The following is a 19879-nucleotide window of genomic DNA, read 5'->3' on the forward strand; positions in this document are numbered from 1 at the left end:
AAATTATTAGCCCTTCCTAACAGGTTTTTTTCCACTTGTTAATACTATATATGTGAGAAGTATATTTCTAGCAGCATCCAAAATAGATTTGAGTTTTAAAGTGTCGGGGGAAAAATGCACCAAGATTGGTTCAATGCTGATAATCTTTAAGAGCAAATGAATAAAGAACATGTGCTGCAAAATATCATATGTGATCTCTGTAGCTTGCATAAACAAGAGTGGATATAAATGGTAAAAGAAGATTTAAGATTTTCTTGGTTTTTTTGGAGTTGTGGATATTTCTGAAAGCCTTGTCCCAGTATCTTGTGTGTTAATTTTCAAAATAAGCATGTGGCACTAAACCTTTTTAGAACATTATCTTCACTCACCGCTAACATGTGAGGTGATAGATTGTTATGTTTGATGATTTAATCAGAGATGCAGAACAGCAGGATTTAGAAAGTGTTTAAAACATTTTTTAAAGTTCTTTGGCTACTTTTTAGCATCACTGTCTAGTTAATTCTTACGCTCAGCTGCAACTAAGCCATTCCCTGGCCACATTCACTTTTCAGTTTTTAGTGGGAGTATCAATCTTCTTGAACATGGCCTCAGGAAAGGTTCACAGGGAACACCACAATAGCAGTATATTACTACAAGGAGACTATACTTTGAGGTAGTTTATCTTTCAGAAAGGTTTTGGATGGAGCAATAAGTCCAAGCAGAGTAAGAATTATTAATGATACTCCAGATTGCAGATATATAACGTAATCTTCAATCAATTTCAGCAGCACCTGCTCCTCCTGGAGTTGCAGACCTAGCTGGGTCTAGATTTAATGCCCTTCACCAACACAAATAAAGCAGTCAGTCAAACCCTTACAACCCTATGTTTACACTATTTCTACATTTTATTTTAAAAACTCTTCTCAGCTATATTATACCACGGGCATGTTCTGCATGTTCAGGTGAATTCAGGTATTATGTTTCATTACAGCGACTGAGTGTTTGAAACCCAGGCATGGCTTCAAAACTCTGACATAACTGATCTATTCTGAAACTCACTTTAGGTATCCTTTCTCTGCTGAAATTCTTATCAAATGGTGCATAAGACTCTTTTTACCCTCTGTGGATATCCTAAACCTGAGTGAGAACATGTGCTGATGCTTCTGTCAAGACCCATGGCTCACCATTTGCTAAACTATGTATTTTTATTATCTTTGATCTATATCTGTACCTTATGCCATTATAATGGACATATATGTCCATTATGCCATTATAATAGACATAAAAGTACGTAGATGTTTTTCCTCTAGAAATGTGATACTTATTTCTTTGAAGTCTTTGATGAAATTGTCATGATTTCTTGAATGACAGACTGGCAGCCAACAGTCTTCTTACTTCCACCACAGTCCAGTCTTCAGGTGAAGGGTAACCAGGTCTTTTCTTTATATGGACTTAGAGTTGTATAAATGCTTTCCAGTTCTATTTTTGCTGATGATGTTTTTTCTTCTTTGGGATATACAAGCTCAATAAATAGTTCAGTGGTGCTGCCACATATGAGAAGTGGAGGTAGCAAGGATAGACAGAGTAGAAATTTCCTCTAATTCTCTCATCTAAATAAGTAATCTATGCTCAAAAAAACTAGCTAAGATTAGAACTTTGCAGTTATAGGCTGTGTATACACGTTGAAATGATCTGGGAGAACTTTTCCAGGTTTGTTTTTCTGCTAGAAAAAAATTACCAGAGATTCCTGAACAAATGCTCCAAAAATGAGCCCCTGAAGAGCAAAGAGTTGATGCTGTGTGGCCAGGGAGCCCCATCAATACATCTCAGCATGTTTTGCACACTCCTTCAGTCGGCCTGGAGACGGACTGCTTGGCTGACCCAGACTGCTCAGAGACTGCTCGGGGCTAGCCTGAACCTTCCTGAAGTATACTGCAGGATTGTGATGGGGGTGTGTTCTGCTCCCTGCTTGGCTGATGTAGCAGAGTCTAGTGAGTGACCCAGTGGTCATCTAGTGAGAGCAAGGCACTCTGGGGTGCTGAAGGACTGTGTTGTAGTTTGTCTCATAAGAGAACATGTACAGACATTTCCTTTCCAGGAGAGAGTCTCCTGGGAGTAATTTAAACCAGGTTTTAAGGAACTATGGTGCATCAGTGATAGCATCAAAGAAGCTTTTCTTCTCCAGTGTCCTTGTATCTAAAAAAAATGTCGTACAGCAGAGCTCTTCTGGGTGATTAATGGCCCGGTTAATCTGGCCTGTCTCTTCCTAGAAACTGGATCTTCTTCAGTCCAAAGTGATGAGTTTACCACCTACTTTGCAGACAAAATTGCCTGTATCCATCACGGCTTGGGAACAACCATTTTTGCTGCAGATTCTGAGTTTGATGTTGAGGAAGCCTCAGCAGGTATAGTCTTGTCCTGTTTATATGACTCATTTTCAGTGGTAGTTATCCACTGATACAGAGTTTATGACTGGAAGGATAGGGTGTCCCATTGTGAACTGGACCTGTGCCTGCACTGGCTTCTAAAAACCATCAGGGGAGATCAGGGCCACTGCTGGCAGAGTCTGTCAACCCCATCCTTCAGAAAAGTAGGTTCCAGAGATGCTTAAAACTGCAATTGCCCAGCCCCTCTGCAGGAAACTATTGCTTGGTGCTGATTCTCCAGTTAGTTATTACCCTGTCTCCAACATTCCTTTCTTGGGAAGGTAATTGAATGGGTAGTTCCCCAACAGTTCTAAGAGTCTGTGGATGCCACTGGTTTCCTTGGACGCTTTTCAGTCTGACTTCCATCTTGGATGTAGTACAGAGAGTCTGCTCTTGACCTTGATCAATGATCATTGCTTGTGGTGGAAATTGTGCCCTGCTGATCTTACTAGACCTTTCAGCTGACTTTGATACAGTTGACTGTGAGGCACTGATAAAGCATTTACGTCATCTGTTGGGTCTTTGCATGCCCACTCTAAATTGGTTTCTCTTTTTTTCTGGAAAGGAGGTCCCAGAGGGTGGCAGTGGGCGAGTGCCCATCATCCCCTCAGGGATCCAGCTTGTTGTCTCTCCCGTTCATGTGTATATCAGGATGCTGGATGAGATTGTGTGAAGATTTGAATTGAGGTACCATCAGTATGCTGAGGATACCCAGCTCTCCTTTCTCTTTCATCTGAGCCTGGGTGCACAGCTTCAGTCCTTCACCAGTGCCTGGCTGCAGTTCGAGCTGGATGTGGGTGAAACATTTGCAACTGAATATAGGAAGAGAGAGGTGGGAAGACTGCAGCCCTTTTTTTCATTTTTCAGTTTACATCTGATTAGCACCTATGCTTTTGTAATCTTGAGACTAGACTACTGCAGCATACTCAACATAGACCTGCCCTTGAAAACCAACTAAAAGATGCAGCTGATGCAGCACTTGGAAGCCCACCTTCTGATAGGGTCACCAGAAGTACATAATTCCAGTGCTCCAGAGCCTCCCAGTACTGGGTGCAATGCAATGCAAGGTGCTGACCTTGACATTAGAAGGCCTTAAATGGTCTGGGATCCGTATACCTAAGAGACCTCCTTCTCCTTTATGCCTTATTGTATTTCCTAAGGTCATCCAAAAACAAACTGTTGCAAGTACCATCAATACAGCAAATTGCCTCGGCAAAACATGTTGCTTCTCAACTCTGGAACTTCCTCCTTCTTGGGGCTCACCAAAGTCTGAGCTTGGGCATCTTTTGGAAGTGCAGTAAGATCTTCTTATTTGGGCAGGTATTTATTAAACAACACTAGACTGAGATATTGTTTAGGGATCTCTGGTTTATGTTGATGTTTTAGTTCCTTTTTAAATGTTTTTTTTCTTGGTATTATCCTGTTCTATAAATATTTTCTTACTGTAAACTGCCCAAACCTTTGTTGTGAAGGGTGTCATGTAAATTGAATACAAACCCTTTCTTTCTGCCAAGGGAGGTCTGAATCCAAGATTCTTGACCAGCACTACCTTGATCTCCTGTACATGTGACTTGCTACCACCTTACCACAAATCCAAACAAGATTCAGATAACCTGATCTATTCTGGTTAAGTCTACTCTAGTTCCCTGATGTTTTTTGTCTCATGTCCAACCATCTTAAGTCCTTCCTGTCTATTGATCTTACATCCCAGATGGAGGGAATGTCTTTCATCTAGATCTGAAGTCCACCATCTTACAGCCTGGGCACTAGAAGATTTTGGAGCATGGACCAGTCCTGCTCTTCATTGTTTTGTTATATCTTATCCAATATGAGGTAAATCTCTACAAGACAGACTTGCCTTGCTAAATGGAAAAGATACTTTTTTGGATGCAGTACCTAAAGCAGTCTGAGATGTTGATGTCTGGAATCCTTGACTACCCTAGATTTGGAAAGGAGCAATTTGTCCCCAGACTTAGTGACAGTTCACCTTGCAGTGATCTCAGCTCACCATCTGCCAGAATGTGGCTAGATGCTTTTACCTCCTGAAATTGTTGAAAGTTTTTACCAAGGGTATTTCCACATATATCAGATTTCATCTCACTGTTGCATCTTGGTCTGTTCAGGAGCCCAACTGGCCTCATTAATAAAGGTGGCCTTTTGGACTGCTATAGAGGGAAGAATGAAGGCATTATGACAGATTCCTCATATATACAGCTTTCCATCCAGAGAAGATATCCTTACAGCTCTCTTCCCAAGTACCTGACAGAGGTCATCATGAAGTTCCACCTAAACCAACAAATCCATCTTTCTATATTTTTTTGCAAAAACAAATGTATCCTGGATGCAATATGTCCTCTAATTTTTTAATTTTAAAGGACAAATCCATTTGGGTCACCTGCTTGTCTATTCAGTTCCACACTAAATTAAAAACTGGTGCAAATTGGGACCTTTGTTTGACATGGAAATTTAAAAGACAGTAATCTTTTAGAACTGAAAGAGGACCTTCCCGAAGAGGTTTGAAGTATGTGGGAGTAATGGGCTTTAAATAATGCCATTCTTGCTGTCAGTGCTACTCCCATTCGCTTCCTAAATAAAAGACTTCACTTTACAGTGTTGTCAGTCTGGCACTTTTCAGAAGCACTACATTGACATAAGACGGAATTTAAAAGACAGAAGTACACCCCTGCATTGACCTTCATTCTGCCTCCCCTATTTCTGTATGTGATATACACACAAATTTTGGCCTTGAATTCCAGATTTATGGAGCTTCCCCCACAATTTGACTCCTGAGATTTAACCTCTCAGTACCTTTTCAAGAAGTACAAAATGCATGTGTATTGTCTTGGACCTCATGTATTGTATTTCAAGGCTCTACAAATTAAGATCTGGAAGCTTCCTGACAATTAGTTCAGAATATAGTTACAAAAGACTATTTCTTAATTTTCTTTTCTTTCTTCTTATATGAAAGGATGTCTTTTTTTCCCTGTTTTTGTCAGTATCTGCTCAAATTCTTTTCTTCCTCTGTTATATGGTGGAAAAATAATAATGAATTGCCCAGATAGCTACATATGAATTTCCCATAGTGTGATTTTCAATTTGGATGCTTTAATAGTGTTTCTAGTTTGTGATTTGACCATGCAACCAAAATGAGCTGTTTAGTCTTTAAATAATGCTAAAAGGTTAACCATTTTCTTTTCTTATTGGTCATGTTAGTGCTCTGAGTCGAGTAGACTTTCTTGCTTATTTATTTGTATACATTCATTTGATTCTATTTTTAAACTAAGAACTAATCCCACCCCACAAAAAAAATCCTCTTTGAGCCACAGCAGCCTTTATTGGTGTTCTGAATAAAGTGGTTCAGAATGAGATCTGCTGCTACATATTGTGTAACTATATTTTCTCATGTAATTTATTTTTCTGTATTAATTTTAATCGTTTATTTATACTTTTCCTGTGAATGAAACATATTGCACCAGTACAGTTGTTTGAGAAAGGATTAAGCAGAAGATACTGTAGTTTCTAATGATATTTTAGAACTAATGGGAAATAAATGTCAAAAGGAAAGCATTATGTGGTTGCTTTCTAAAGACAATCTCCATAAATAATTTGATAATCTCAACCATTTAACTGTGCAGTCAAAATAGAAGAAAATATACCAACCTCAGTAGCAAGGACATTGAACTAATGTGTCTTAAAGCATTTTAAAAAGGATATTGTTTTGAATAATGTACGTCTTCTAGAGCCTCAGAGTTCTCAGGGGAATATTTCAGGTTCCTGATGCAAAACATGTGCACCAAAGGGATAAGAAAAACTAAGTCAAAGTCCAGAGCAAAAGAAAGATGCTCATTACAAAATAATGTAGTTGGTTCTACCAGATTCCATTTTCATTTAAGAAAATCAATGTTAACAGCTGCTATAACATAAAAGGCAGTATTATAATTAAAAACTGCTGTTTGTTGTTAATAACTTATTTAAGTATTTGTAACTCATTATCATCTATTCATCCTTATACTTGGTCAATCTTGCAGAATCGAGTTTTATCTCTATTTTGGAATTCCCCCTTCTGGAGCTAAATGCAGTATTATTCCATGAAAAAAAACCTGTTAAAAGTTACTGTAAGTCTTTTGCATCTAGCACCACTTTTTAAAGGATTGAACAGGGTGTGTCAGCAATTAGACTTTCAGTGGGATTTCTAGTCTATAAATTCTAAAAAAAACTTCAGTTCTAAGCCTTGTTGGATAGAGTGGGTTATAAATCTAATACATAACTAAATGCTGTATTTATTCAAATCTAAGAGAAAGCTTCTCCCCCTTCCCTCCATCAGCATGTAGAATAAAGCCCCTCATTTCTAGATGCACATACAAAGTGGGGGTAGGGGCAGGCAGATGCTGCAGCTCTGATTCTGGCCCTAAGCCAAGGTTGGAGCCAGTGAAGCCCCAACAGCAACCTCCTGCCCCCCACCTTCAGCTTTCCCTCTTCAGATCCTGCGCCCCACCTCTACTACCTTCCACCCATTACTGGCAAGTGCAGCACTATTCCTGCTTGGGCTGGGCTCCTTTCCAGGACAGCACACATGGAAACACTATCCCCCGCCCAGCCACTTGTCAGCAGTAATGTGTACTGCTGCATTGCCTGTCCACCCAACCAGCAATGCTGACACTGCTGCATGGCCTGGCATGGGCTAAGCATGCATGTACTGTGCTTTAGGAGGGAACAGAGGGCAAGCACCATCTGAGAGGGGAAAGGGGAGAGGCATAAACTACAGGAAGCAAGGGCAGAAGGGGCAGAGTCTGTGGTGGGGTGGGGGTGCTGGTGGTGGAAGAGGAGGCAGGAAGGCTGAAGGGGAAGAAGCTGGGGGTGTAGAGGGCAAGGGGAACACCTGACCCCCTAGCCACCTGATTTCCCCACCCCCACCCCTTCCAGTCACTGTTTTCCCTGATGTAGTAGCGGGAAGGGGAATCATTTAAGACAACCCTTTGATAATTAGATTCTATACCTGTAAAATTATAACAAATTTGTAAATTTTCCATATATAAAATGTAATTATCATTTGGGGGATCATCTTAAATTCAGAGTCTTCTGTCTCTTTCATTCCTACCATGTTCAGGGAAACAGGACCGTGTGTGTGTTTGTTTTGGTAAATATACAGGATTGCATCAAACAAATTCTTGACTCTACTATCAGTTCTCCTCCCAATTGAGCTATCTTATAGAAGCCTGAACATTGGCTAACATGGGTGAGGGGAAAGAACTCATATGAAAAAAGATATTTTCAACATTAATTTGAATGAATATGTCATGGCAATACTGAGGGTAACAATATTATACCTAGCAAACTCTTTTTTCAGTCTAATACTTCAGTGTATTAATAACTGTGCAATTCCAGAATGGTTTTACAATATGCAAATAACACTACCTGTTTCATTTGTTTCAAATCCAAAAAATGAGAGAAGCAGAAGCAGTAGCAACAAGGAGAAATGGTTTTGTGATAAAAACCTGCATCTGCCCACGGGCAATAAACACTGATGCAAGTGTTCATAAATTCATTGGGTAGCTTGTAAAGCCAAAATTAAGGTTAGAAAATCTAATATCTCTGTTATACCTCCAGCTAAAACTGAAGCAGATTTTAGGAAGTCAGGATAAAAGGTTACATTCAGAAGACAACAGGAAGTTCTGTTGAACTCAGCAATGTAGACATGGAGTGCTAGGACAAGATGGCCATTTCTGTATTTGGGTCCTACCTCACTAACATTTTGACAGTGCAAAAGATTTCCTAATTGAATGATGAAACATAATGACAGCATATAAACCTTTGTCACAAATTCATGAACAGATTTTTTTTTTATTTCTATTGTCTTTTAAAAATTGGGGAATGTGGGCATATACTGTAATTTAGTCCATATAATTCCAGTTTAAATATCAGAGGATAAGGAATATGTGTACATGTGTGTGCAAGTAGATGATAAAAACAATTCTAAAGAAATTGTATGCATGAGACAGCTGTTGGACAAATCCTACATCCATCAAATCCATCTGGTACGTGCAAGTGTGTGTGTGTGTGTGTGTGTGTGTTGCAGCATGAAAGCAGCACAAATTGTGTGTGTACTTAGTAAAAGAATGTGCACATTGTCATAAGAAGGATAAATTAATATTATTATTGGTAGACTGCTTCTAACTAAAGCAATTTAGTTCAGTGAAACTCTCCCCATGAACATCAACTTGTAGCAGCAGGGTCTATATTTCTGTATACTAAAAAATTATTGAAGATCTGTAAATGGTAAACAAGTCGATAGATATTTTTAGAGATAGTTAACATAATTATTTTCACACACACATATACATATACAGACTTGATATATCGATGTATAACACAGTGAACTTTAATAGTGCATGCAATATGAAGTAAAAAAATGAGTCATGCAAAGCAGCAAACCTTCCCTCCTCAGCATGCTTGTAAATCTTTTGGATAAAAAAAAATTAAAAAAAATACAGGTGGTTATGGTGATTGGGGGAAGATGATAGAAAGTAAAAATCCTTGAACTAGATGGTGAGGGATGTACCCATTTACCATCAGAGCAGCAAATTCAAGTATATAGATTTACATGTAGCCTTGAAAGGTATACATTTTCCATCTCTTTGTAAAGATTACAACACCTAGATCAACACATACTTTGTATAAACAGGCTCACAGGTAAAAACTTAACTAAATATAACTAGGGATCTACTTGAAGTGCATGGAGGCAAAGTAAAAATTGCAGGCTGCTCATGAAACCCAGCGCCATTTTTGTGGTCTTTTTGCAGCAAGCCTCTCCACCGCTGATTGATTATCAGACTCTGGTGGCTCTATGCCTTATTGCTAATTAGCTGAGAAGCCTGATTTTCCTTCAGCCCCACCCCTCACTGCTGATTTCAGAGATGGCTGCCCTTCCTGCAGCCCCACCCCTCTCTACTGATTGGTGGAGAAGGGAGGAGCCACGTGAAAGGTAGCCAATCAGCAGCAGAGGGATGGGGGCTGCTGCCATCTTGGCTGCTCTCCTTCAAGCTAGTGCCCCCTCCCCCACTCCGCTCCACAGGCTGTGATGCTGGGCTGCAGAGGCTGCTGGATGGCTCCCACTGAGGTTGGCAGCATTTTATATTTAGTATTTTTTTCCCCAGCAGTTCTGCACAAAATTGCAGGGAACACCAGTTTTCACCATGATGGTGGAAGGTCTCTTTTTTTGCTGTTTCTGCAAAACCCATTAAATTGTGAATTGAACAGATCCTTGAATATAACCCCACAATTATTGTCATTTCCTTATCTTACATGTTGGATACCTCATTACAAATACTGAGACCTACTTTGAATCATTTTGGCCACCAGCATTAAAGAGTTAATGTGAGAGTAGGCCCAAGTAAGGTAACGTTGTAGAATTGCTGCAGCAAATTCTGACTGACATGTGGAATAAAAAAATCCTGTCCAATGGGGACAGAGCATGGAGCATTCTGTGATTTCATTTCTTTGCTGTATTGTTTTCTGTGGGCTATGGACAACTATGTAATATCTAGCTTAAGTAGACAGAAAAAACCCAATAGAAATCTCTAAAGGATATCATTCACAAGACAAAATAAAAACAACCCTATAGAAAACTAAAATATATTTAGTTTTATGTATTTATATATAGCCACTCATTTATTATGTAATTACTTCTCCTTCATACAATAAGATGAAGCCTGTGACAGAGAGATGAACAGAAACCCTGTCCTCCCATTTATTCTCCACTCCAAATAAAAAATAAAAATACAACAGACCTCAACATAGATTGTAGGCATTTAAAAAGTATGACCACAGGCATTGCCAATAAGTTACAGGTATATACTATGAATGCAGAATGAAATTGTTAGCGGTTGTGAAGACAGCCATGATTGTACTATGCCCCATAATGTATCCATCCTAAAGTATATTTGTTCATTTGCTATTGCAGTGGATATTTTTAATGTAAAAAAAAAAAAACTTCTAAGCAAATCACTTTAGTACTCTTTATAACTTGTGTAGTGCAATGTGAGGGACTAATTTTCTCTGTATGAAGAAGGTTTTTTTTAAGAGCCAATCCAAATCATTGAAGGTTGCCAGCTACAAAGTGCCAAGTGCCAGCTCAGTGGAATGAAGCAGCTAATAATACTAATTTAAAAAAAAAGAAATTAGGCTTAATATATTATTCATTTCTTACACTGTTGTACATTTAGACACCAACCATGAGCAGATCTGCAAGGGGTAATAGTTCTTCTCTCCATGGAATACAGAGAGAGGTTCACAGCCCTTTCTGCCCAATACTTTTTGCATTAGCACATTTCCATAGTTAACCCTTCTTCCCTCATCCCATTTCCCCCCTTAATTTTTACTTAAGTTTTACTGCCCCACTGAGTGCTTATTCTGTTTTGATGTTAATTTGCTTTATATAAATATCTTCTGGATAATGAGCCAGATTCTCTATTTCACCAGACTTGTATGTGGACCTAGAAGCAGATAAATATAGCCTTTATATTCTGCCAACTAAGAACTACATCAGCAGAATGAATTCTAATTTGACACCTCTTTCCTTTAAAAGATCATTAGGAGTGCACCGATAGAGATTTTGGGGGCTGATATTTAAGGAGGCATATCGACTGATACCAATCTGATATCCAGTACAGCTGCCTCCAGGTGGTATGTCCGGTGTGGTGGAAGGGAAGGGAGGAGAAGGAGCATGGTGAGGGAGGGAGGGGACAAGGGCTAGCACTTCTGGTGGTTTGGGGCCATGGGATGGAGACACAGCCTGTGGGAAGGAGGGGGCGGTTCCTGCCACTGCTTGTACCCCAGGAGGGCATGGGGGGGGCATGCGCCCCCCAGATCTGCGCAGGGTGGGCAGGCTGGAGCTGGAGCTGGCACTGTGCAGGGCACTTCTTGGCAAGGGTGGGCTTGGAGCAGGCACTGGGAGGGGGCTGCAGCCACCACAGATTTTGCTGCAGCTCTGCTCCCAGTATTGCCACTGCCACTAGCCACCTGTTGCAATCTCGGCTCTTCCCAACACATGGGTGAAAGTAAAACATGGAGCCAGGCTGCACTTGGCAGTGTAGGGCTGGGAGCAGAGCTGCGGCAAAATATGGGGTGGCTGCAGCCCCTCCCAGCACTGGTAGCACCCACTCTGATCTCAGGCCCCACCAAGGAGGGCCCCATACAGCCCCAGCTGCAGCCCACCTGCCCCCCCACCCTGTGCAGATCTGGGGGCACCTGCTTCCACACCCTCCCAGGGTGCAAGCAGAGATGGGAGCCACCCTCCCTCGAGCTGCGCCTCCATCCCACGCCCTGCCCCCTCCCCCTTGGCTAGCTCCTGCCCCTGTCCCCTTCCTCCCTCACCACAGGGGGGTTTGATCTGCACCCCCATGCTACTTCCCCCCCTTCCAACTTACCAGCTGGAGGCAGCTTTCCACGCTTTCAGCTCTTTTCTATGCTGTGCAGCACTGGCATTTATTGACCAAATTATCAGCTCCATCAGGCCGATTTCTGATGCAGCAAATTTTCTTTATATTGGTACCAATCCAATATCAGATCAACATGTTGGTGCACCTCTAAAGATCAAAGAGTAAATGTTTTCGCTCGATCTGAGCCTTCAAGAGGCCGAGAAGCAATAAAAAGGGTGGCAAAAGAGCCAACATTACCAGCTTTGCCTCCTGCAAGAGACTTATCCACGGAGAATCTCCACTGAGGTGGACAAAGCCAGACTCTTTCAATGGCACTAAAACACAAAAGGAATGGAGCTGGGTAAAGAATATATCCCAGCATTCACAAAAACCACACAAAACCCAGTTTCACTGACGTTTTAAAAACCGAGCTTCGCTGAACCCACAACAAAACCCAGCTTCACTGAAATGCATTTGCCTATGTTCATGACTAATGTAATTCCATATACATGTAATTGTATCTAATTGTACCAGGGATGAAAAGAAAACCTGGATTCACATAATCCATAGCTATTGTTAATTAGTTACTTAGTAGGGTTCTGGTGTTGAAGATGTTGAAGAAAGTTGGATGCTGTGGAAGGACATTCCATTTTTTCAAAATTAACTATCTTGTCATACTACTTTATCAATGTTTTTCTTTTAAGCCTGGAGAAAAAGTGTCAGTAGTGCACTCAGATGCTACCTTGATGAGTGTGAGGTCAGCAGGTGGCTGGGTGGATAGATTTACTTGCACCAATTATCATAAAATGGCAGCATTTGCAGAATTCTCTATAGGAAAGTAACTGAGATAACATACTTTTTCTGTATTTAGAATGGACAGTAACCAGGGAATCTGAAATATATATTTGTATGGAAACTGCAACTGTTGATTTTTGTTTGTTTGTTTAGTTGATTGGGTTTTTTACACTTTTTAATGGTGGAAATTGCACATACACAGTATACACATTGTTGATAGACATGCAATTTTTTCTGCAACTAATAAAAAAGTATGTATCAAATGATGTATACGATGTAGTGCAGAGTTGTCTGGAGCCACCTAGACCATGGAAAATTAAGTAATAACTATTCTGTAAGCTCCACAGCATAATCAAAGGTTTTGCAAAGAAGTGGCAACATTTGCAGGGCTGGGATGCTTATATGTACTTCAGTCATTTTCATTCACAATAGCTAGTCACTGTATTATGCCATTTTCATTTTTGTGAAAGTTTAAAGTGTCATTTCAATTGGGCATAAGGGTGTGTGTTTATATGTAGAATTAAAAATGCTATAGTGACCATTGTAAATAAAATAATGTGTTGTAGTATAATTTGCAGGATAGCTATCTAATAATTGCCTAGGTTTTAAAGGTCAATGCTTTCCATTAAACCAAATAGTCTGGGTTAGCTGTTTAAAGCATAGTAGGCCAACTAATCAAAACCAACCATAAGAAGCAAATGTTATAGCTCTTTTTCACAACAGAGATCATTATAATTGGGTTAACTGGCTAAGTGTGAATTTCAGCCCAAATGAATGTTTCTTTCAGAATGTAGCTTTGCTGGCAGGCATTAACATGCATGGGAAAACTGTCTGGATGACCCTTTTTCCCAAAGGAACCATATTTAAGACTGTAAGAAACATGAAATGGGAGGGGGATGAAAATAAACTCAATTATTTTAGATGGTGGAGCCCCCTTTCCTTTTAAATCATACTAATGAATAGCTTTCTTCTGCACTCTTCACAACCTGTGTCCTCCCTGCAGTTCAGCACCTTTGTTCTCTTTTTAAGTCCAGCACCAACAAGTGTATTTTGTATTTGAAATGACAAAAGGCTGAGTCTATGTCTGTGCAGATGGCACTGCCCAAAACTTAATTTCAGCTTTTATGGCTCTGACATGATGTATTTAGGCTGTCTCTGCAGCTGTACTGCAAAGGAGATGTACAGCCCTTCCTATTTACTAGCGACTCAGACCTGAATGCATCAGCCTCAGGTGCTATTTTAGCATTGATATTTTAACATGTTTCTTCTTATGATTGTAGTTGTATTGCAATGTAAAACAACCGGACAAATATATTTACTACAGCTAAATGCGCCTTTGAGAGTACAAATAAGAGGGCTTCGACTTTTAAAAGCTTTTTTTTCAAATGCATTTTCAAATCAACAGTCCTACTGACAGTTATGGTGGTTTCCTGGCTTGCCAAAGTATACTTTTTTGATAGCAACTGAAACCACAAATTGTTATTATGCAGTTAAATGAAAACATCATTTGTAACTACTCATCACATGTAATTCTTGAACAACCAAAGTGAGATGCAACTAAGAGACAGATGCTGGGTGTTATAAATGATCTTATGTTACACATTTTTTTCTGTAATGGTGGCTCTCTGAAGCATTTTGTATCATTAAGGATCATGGAAACAGACTCGTAACAACACTCAGTAGTCCAATTGCATTTTTTCAGCTAATAATGAATCGTTTTATTGTCTTTGAATAAGGTAGCAATGCCTAATAAGAGAGGTTGGGGGGAATCTTTCTCCTAGAGCAGAAAAAAGATAAATTGTTAACTAGATTCTGGCTTGGGTTGAATTTCCAGAATATATGGGTTATAACTTTCTAACAAGACTCCTTGGAGATGTATCTGTTCTATCTGTTGGTTTTATTTATTGTGATTTTAGTTTTTAGAAATTAATGATGGAAATTGCTGAAGCACAAAGAGAAAGGCCCAATAGTTACAGATCAGAAATGGGTTACTACACATTTTTTTAAATGCAAACTGATTTGTATTTGGTATTAATACCCTAAGAGCTTTTTCTTAAGGTTTACTTATGATTTTCCACAATGTAGTACAGTTAAGGGTTGAGATAGCATGAGTAGTTATGCTTCCATAACTTTCCATTGAGAGCTATTTGTGTCTACCTGTTTTACAATGAGAATCCAGTGAACCATTGCTTACATCAAGAAAACTGCTGCTGTATCTGTTCCTTTGCTCCTTGAATCCCTTGCTTTGCTCCTTGAATCCCAGTATGTGTATTTTCATGCTGCCTGTGGAGCAACTAATGCAAATATTGAGTATCTCTTTGTTGTCTCTCTTGGCAGTTTTTTGTGGATTTGCTTCGCTTTTCAATTGTTGCTAGTTCTGTTAATCTAACATCTGTGCTTAGGGTTTGCTTCTGCTGCCCTGTTCATGTTGACATGACCTGCGTGAATTGTCCCCATATGAGGCGATGAGATACATTATGGGTGCAGACACAAGTGCAGTGTTCGTCCCTCTGTGACTGAGAACAGTTTGCAGGAAGTGCTCTGACTTGCAATGATCTCCTGGAACAAACAGAAGTTCACTGTTGGTTCCTGGCGGGGAGGAAGGGAGGCAGTGGCAGAATCTAGCTGCTGGCTGGGAGCCTGTGGCCAGTTTTCCTTCGCAATGGCTCCTCCTTTCTCCCAGCCTGCCCCTGTTTCAGAATGGGAGGGGAAAAGGGAGCAGAGGCAGCTTGTATAAGGGGTTCCCCAGCTAGCTCTGGAGACTGCGGTGGGTGAATTAGAGCCCTCTTCCCACCTTGGGGTTGTGGGGGGGTCCAATACACCCATCCCACTCTCCAGCCGGCTGAAAAAAACCCAGACTGAACTTCCTCCACTCCCTTTCCCCCCTCCCATTCTGAAAACAGCTCAAGGCTGGCAGGCAGTGCAGACAGAAGTTACAGAAGATGTCATATTTTGAAACCTCTTCATCTGACCCGTCATGCAATGAGGGGTCAGATTTTCACCTGATCAGCCATTTTTGAAGCTGTCTGCAGATGTGCACTTGTGTTTGGTCATGGATAATAAACTGCTTTCTGTGGCAAGATGGAACAACAATTGTCACTTATGTCTTCTCCTTATATTATTAAATCCTGCAAAGGAACAAAGAAAATGAACGATGTTCTTTTTACAAGTGGCTATCCTGATATTTTTCTATTACCCAGTGATTTTACTGAGGCAAACATTTATTATTTATTTAATAAATATAGTGGTCAACCTTAGGAATTGATTATTTATTTTTATGTCAGTGTATCTGCTGAAAAACAATGCCTATCCAGTAAGTTGCTGAGCAATTTATTAAAAATGGAATCAAATTCAAAGGGAAGTAGCAAGTCACCTGTTTTCCCACAAGTGGAATTTTCAGCAGAATCCTCCTCTGCAATAGGAAGCTTATTTCAGCTCAAGTACCTCCATTAATCTCAGGTATTAGTATTATAATATGTTGACGATGCAATTAGAGAAGAGTCCAATCTTTCCAGGCATTGAACAGACACGCTTTAAAAATCTGTGCATATATCTTCACTTCAGGCAACAGTGTAGTGCAGAGATACCTGAGCTGGCTTTAAACAAGCTTTCTGTGCTGGAAACAACCTACCTACAGCAGCACAGAGCTCAGCCAGAACTAATTTACCGTATTCATGAGTTAGATAAATTAACCCGCTCTGAATTCCATGTGGCCATAGCTAGACTGTACATGGCATCCAAGCCAGCTTGGGTATCTTATACTGCACTGCAGTCTGTGCTGTAGCCATACCGTATGTTTCCACTTGGAAAAGTTTACTACCTTGACAGACAAGACGGATGGAACAAGAAAAGGTGTGAAAGAGGAGGTTTTATCATTTCCATTTGACATCTTGAGAACCAAAGTAAAAGGAGATTAAGTGTTAGGAGCTCAGGCATACAGGGCTTTTATGAAGGTGTTAGGAACAGAATCTAGATTATTGTTTCCCAGTTGTGCCTCTTCATATAAATGTGCTTTTTTATGCCACTTTTCATAGTACTAATGAATATAGGTATACAGGGGGATAAGAGGCAAAGATAGGTTCTTTGGGGGTGAATGAAGGCAAAGGATATTGTGGAAGTCTTAAAATCCTATTTATAAGAAATTCATATTTTTTATTTCTTTTTTTCACTGGATGTAACTAACATTACATAAACTCATTGACATACTTAAGTTTCTAATGAATGAATTATATTACTGAAACAAAGAGTTTATCAGTCCCGTTATCCAATAATGTTACAATGTTAGCATTTTTTCCCCCCAGTAGCTCCTGGTCAAACTGTTACTGTGGTTACGCAAACCACAGTAACCAAGGAAACCACCATCTCCAAACTAGAAATGCCATCTTCCTTGCTTCTGGAGGTGCCAGCCCTGGCTGACTTCAATAAGGCATGGGCAGAACTCACTGACTGGCTTTGTCTACTGGATCGAGTAATAAAATCCCAGAAAGTAACAGTGGGCGATCTTGATGACATCAACGACATGATCATCAAACAAAAGGTATGACAGATATTTCAGTGTGGATTTTTTACAGTTGAAAGCTGGATGCAGCTATTATAAAGTTAATAATTTCAGCAGCAAACACAAAAGAAACATTTAAATTAGCATTTGTAATACACAAAGTGCTGTTAAGCTTCTTTGTTGTATAAATAGATTCTAAGATTTGAATATGAAGGTAACGGAGGAACAAAATATATTCATTTTTTCATAATGAAATCACAGTTCACAAATTGTGAGAGTGGTCCCTTTTATGAGCATATCTGTTGCAGTAATGAAATTGGATCTCTTTAATTCTGTCTTTCTTACAATAAGCCCATCACTGCAGTATCACAAGTGTAAAATACGAAACTCAGAAAGAAATGAAATATATAGAAAGATCCAGGATATAAACAGAAAAAAAAATGTATTGCTATGTATCTCTATCTTGTTTGACTGTTTCTGTAATAACTTTCTGAGATGCTTGTATCCTGCTGTCATCCTGTTATAAAAAACTCCTCAGTCCCCTTAAAAGAAAAAGAACGACTCATTAATGCAAGTGTTTTGTCAGCAGAATGGCTGAAGTGTTACTTATCTTTGAAAATACACAAAAATATGGAAATATATGTGTATGGACAAAAACCCCCAAAACTTTAACTTCAACAACTTGGTAGCAATAAAAGTAATTTTTTATTATATAGCTTGAAAGTAATTACCTGCCTTCCAGATTTAGCAGTGTTCAGTGTAAAAGATTCAGCTTGCCTGTGCAAAACTCTAAGTGTTAAACTTCCATTCATTTGAGCTCATGTAAACTGAATTTAGGACTCTGTATTATAAAATACTACTCAGTTTCCTCTTTCAAATCCCAGAGGAGGGAAGTTAAAATTCTCTCCCTTTATTTCAAGAGGAAAAAAAGAGCAAGAGAATGGAACAATTTTATAGCACTACAAAGAAAAAAATAAAGAGAATGAAGCAATGTATGGATCTGCAAGAGAGGAACTAGTAAATACATATAGTATTAGGGGGTTTTCTCATTCTTTTCTTGTATTTCTCATTTTCATAACTTGTGTTTTTTATGTTTATTTTTGCCTCATACTTTTGCTGTGCTTTATCTTCATGAAAAGCAAAATATTTCTGTTCTCATCTCCAATCAGTGATCATAGAATCTGTCAGTATTTTCAGTGAACATGCATATCATTTCTTAAGAGCTGCATAATTCTATATATGAGGAAGATACAACATGATGGACTCAGGAAAGTAGTTTAAAATAGTTTTTAAACCATGTAAAATATTATTTCAGTTGTTTTTTAAGCTATATGAAAAGCAAAGATAGGATATTTTGGATGAGCTTTGCATGTTTACATCCTTTTGCACTTTTTGTAAATGGCTTAGTTTTTAAGCGTGCATATGTTTGATAGTTAGTTTTAAATAATCTCACTTTCCTTCCTTGTTCCTCCATTTCCACAGCCCATCATTTCAGAAGGCAGAAATCTTTACTCACAGAGGTCTCCTTTACAAAAATAAGTGATATCTAATGATCATAGCATTTTCTCTTGGGCACTAACCTTGTATTTGATCTACGTGTTTTAAAATGAATCATCTATATCTCTAATAGAGCTAACCTAAACATCATTTTGCATGTAGAATATACTTTGAAGTATGTATATTTCAACAAAATGCAAAACACTATGTTTAAGTGCAAATTGTGTTTTTGTAAATTCCACCCAGGGGGTTAGATCAGAATTCATCAAATAAACTACAATCAGTCTTGTTGCTTGATTTAAATCAACCTACACAGGATTTAAGCAGGTTAGGTACCTAAGTCATAAATGGTGATCAAAATCAACTCTAAGCCAGCAGCAGTAAAATCATTTAATAATTAGATTATTTATACACCTTGATTTTTGTCTGGAAGGTTACCCAATGTCTTCACTTAGGCTACCGTGCCTGCTGAGAAACAATCCAGATCAACCATTTAGACACCTAATTCAGTGTCTGATTTCTTAGGTAGCCCTAGAGCCTGCCTCATGAATGTTGGCTGCAAGAAACATGCAAACAATTACAAACACAGCCAGAGATGGTGGTTGTGGCAGCAGTTGATAGTCAATTTGCTCAGTGGTGATGTGTAGTGGGTGCACGGGAGGTGCATGTGCACCCCCTGAGAGTGCTGGTGCACCCCCTAACAGGATGCACTTCCTGCTTAGGTGATGGGCAGGGGGGCAGGAGGGAGCACGGGTGCCCCCCCTTAGAGTGCTGGCCAGGGAGTGGGAACTCTGGACAAAGCACCACAGCCAATTCCAGAAGCGCTGTGGCCATTTCCAGGAGCGCCACAGCCACTTCCTATTTGGCGAGATTGGCCGTGGGAGGATGCCCCCCTAGTCAGTGCAGTTGGCCATGGGGAGACTTCCCCCCGCCCCCCCAGTCTCTGACTGGTTGCTAGGGAGGCACATGCCCCCCAACTAAGGTGGCATCAGTCACCCAGAAATTTGCTATTATACCAGTAACCAAATGGCCTGAAGGCTACTCTGGAAAGGAACCTCTATTCCAGGCTCTTTGTGTCCTGAGCGGGCTGAAACCCACATCTCCCACTTCCTTTCAGAATTTCCTAATCACAAAACTACGGAGTAGTCTGACTGAGGATCCCTTTTACTTTACTTTTCTTGTTAAAGATGGACTACTGGGCTGGCTATAATGCAGCATTCATGAGGCCAAAAGAAAGCAAGCAAGAGGAAGCATAAACTTGTAGTCCA

General features: G+C 39.7%; 1 protein-coding gene across 7 annotated transcripts in view; it reads left to right on the forward strand.

Moving 5' to 3' along the window:
• The window catches only part of DMD (dystrophin), a 2140576-nt gene that overhangs the window by 1546907 nt on the left and 573790 nt on the right, over positions 1 to 19879 (forward strand). For 6 of the 7 annotated variants that reach the window (XM_090061814.1, XM_090061802.1, XM_090061811.1 and 3 more), the window contains one exon: positions 16918 to 17153. In XM_090061814.1, coding sequence (XP_089917940.1) covers positions 16918 to 17153 — 236 coding nt within the window. The remainder of the gene's footprint in view (positions 1 to 16917; positions 17154 to 19879) is intronic. The other variant, XM_090061808.1, reaches the window with a different exon arrangement.

Source organism: Crocodylus siamensis, chromosome 1, assembly GCF_052110815.1.
Source record: "Crocodylus siamensis isolate JL-2025a chromosome 1, ASM5211081v1, whole genome shotgun sequence".
Classification (NCBI taxonomy): domain Eukaryota; kingdom Metazoa; phylum Chordata; order Crocodylia; family Crocodylidae; genus Crocodylus; species Crocodylus siamensis.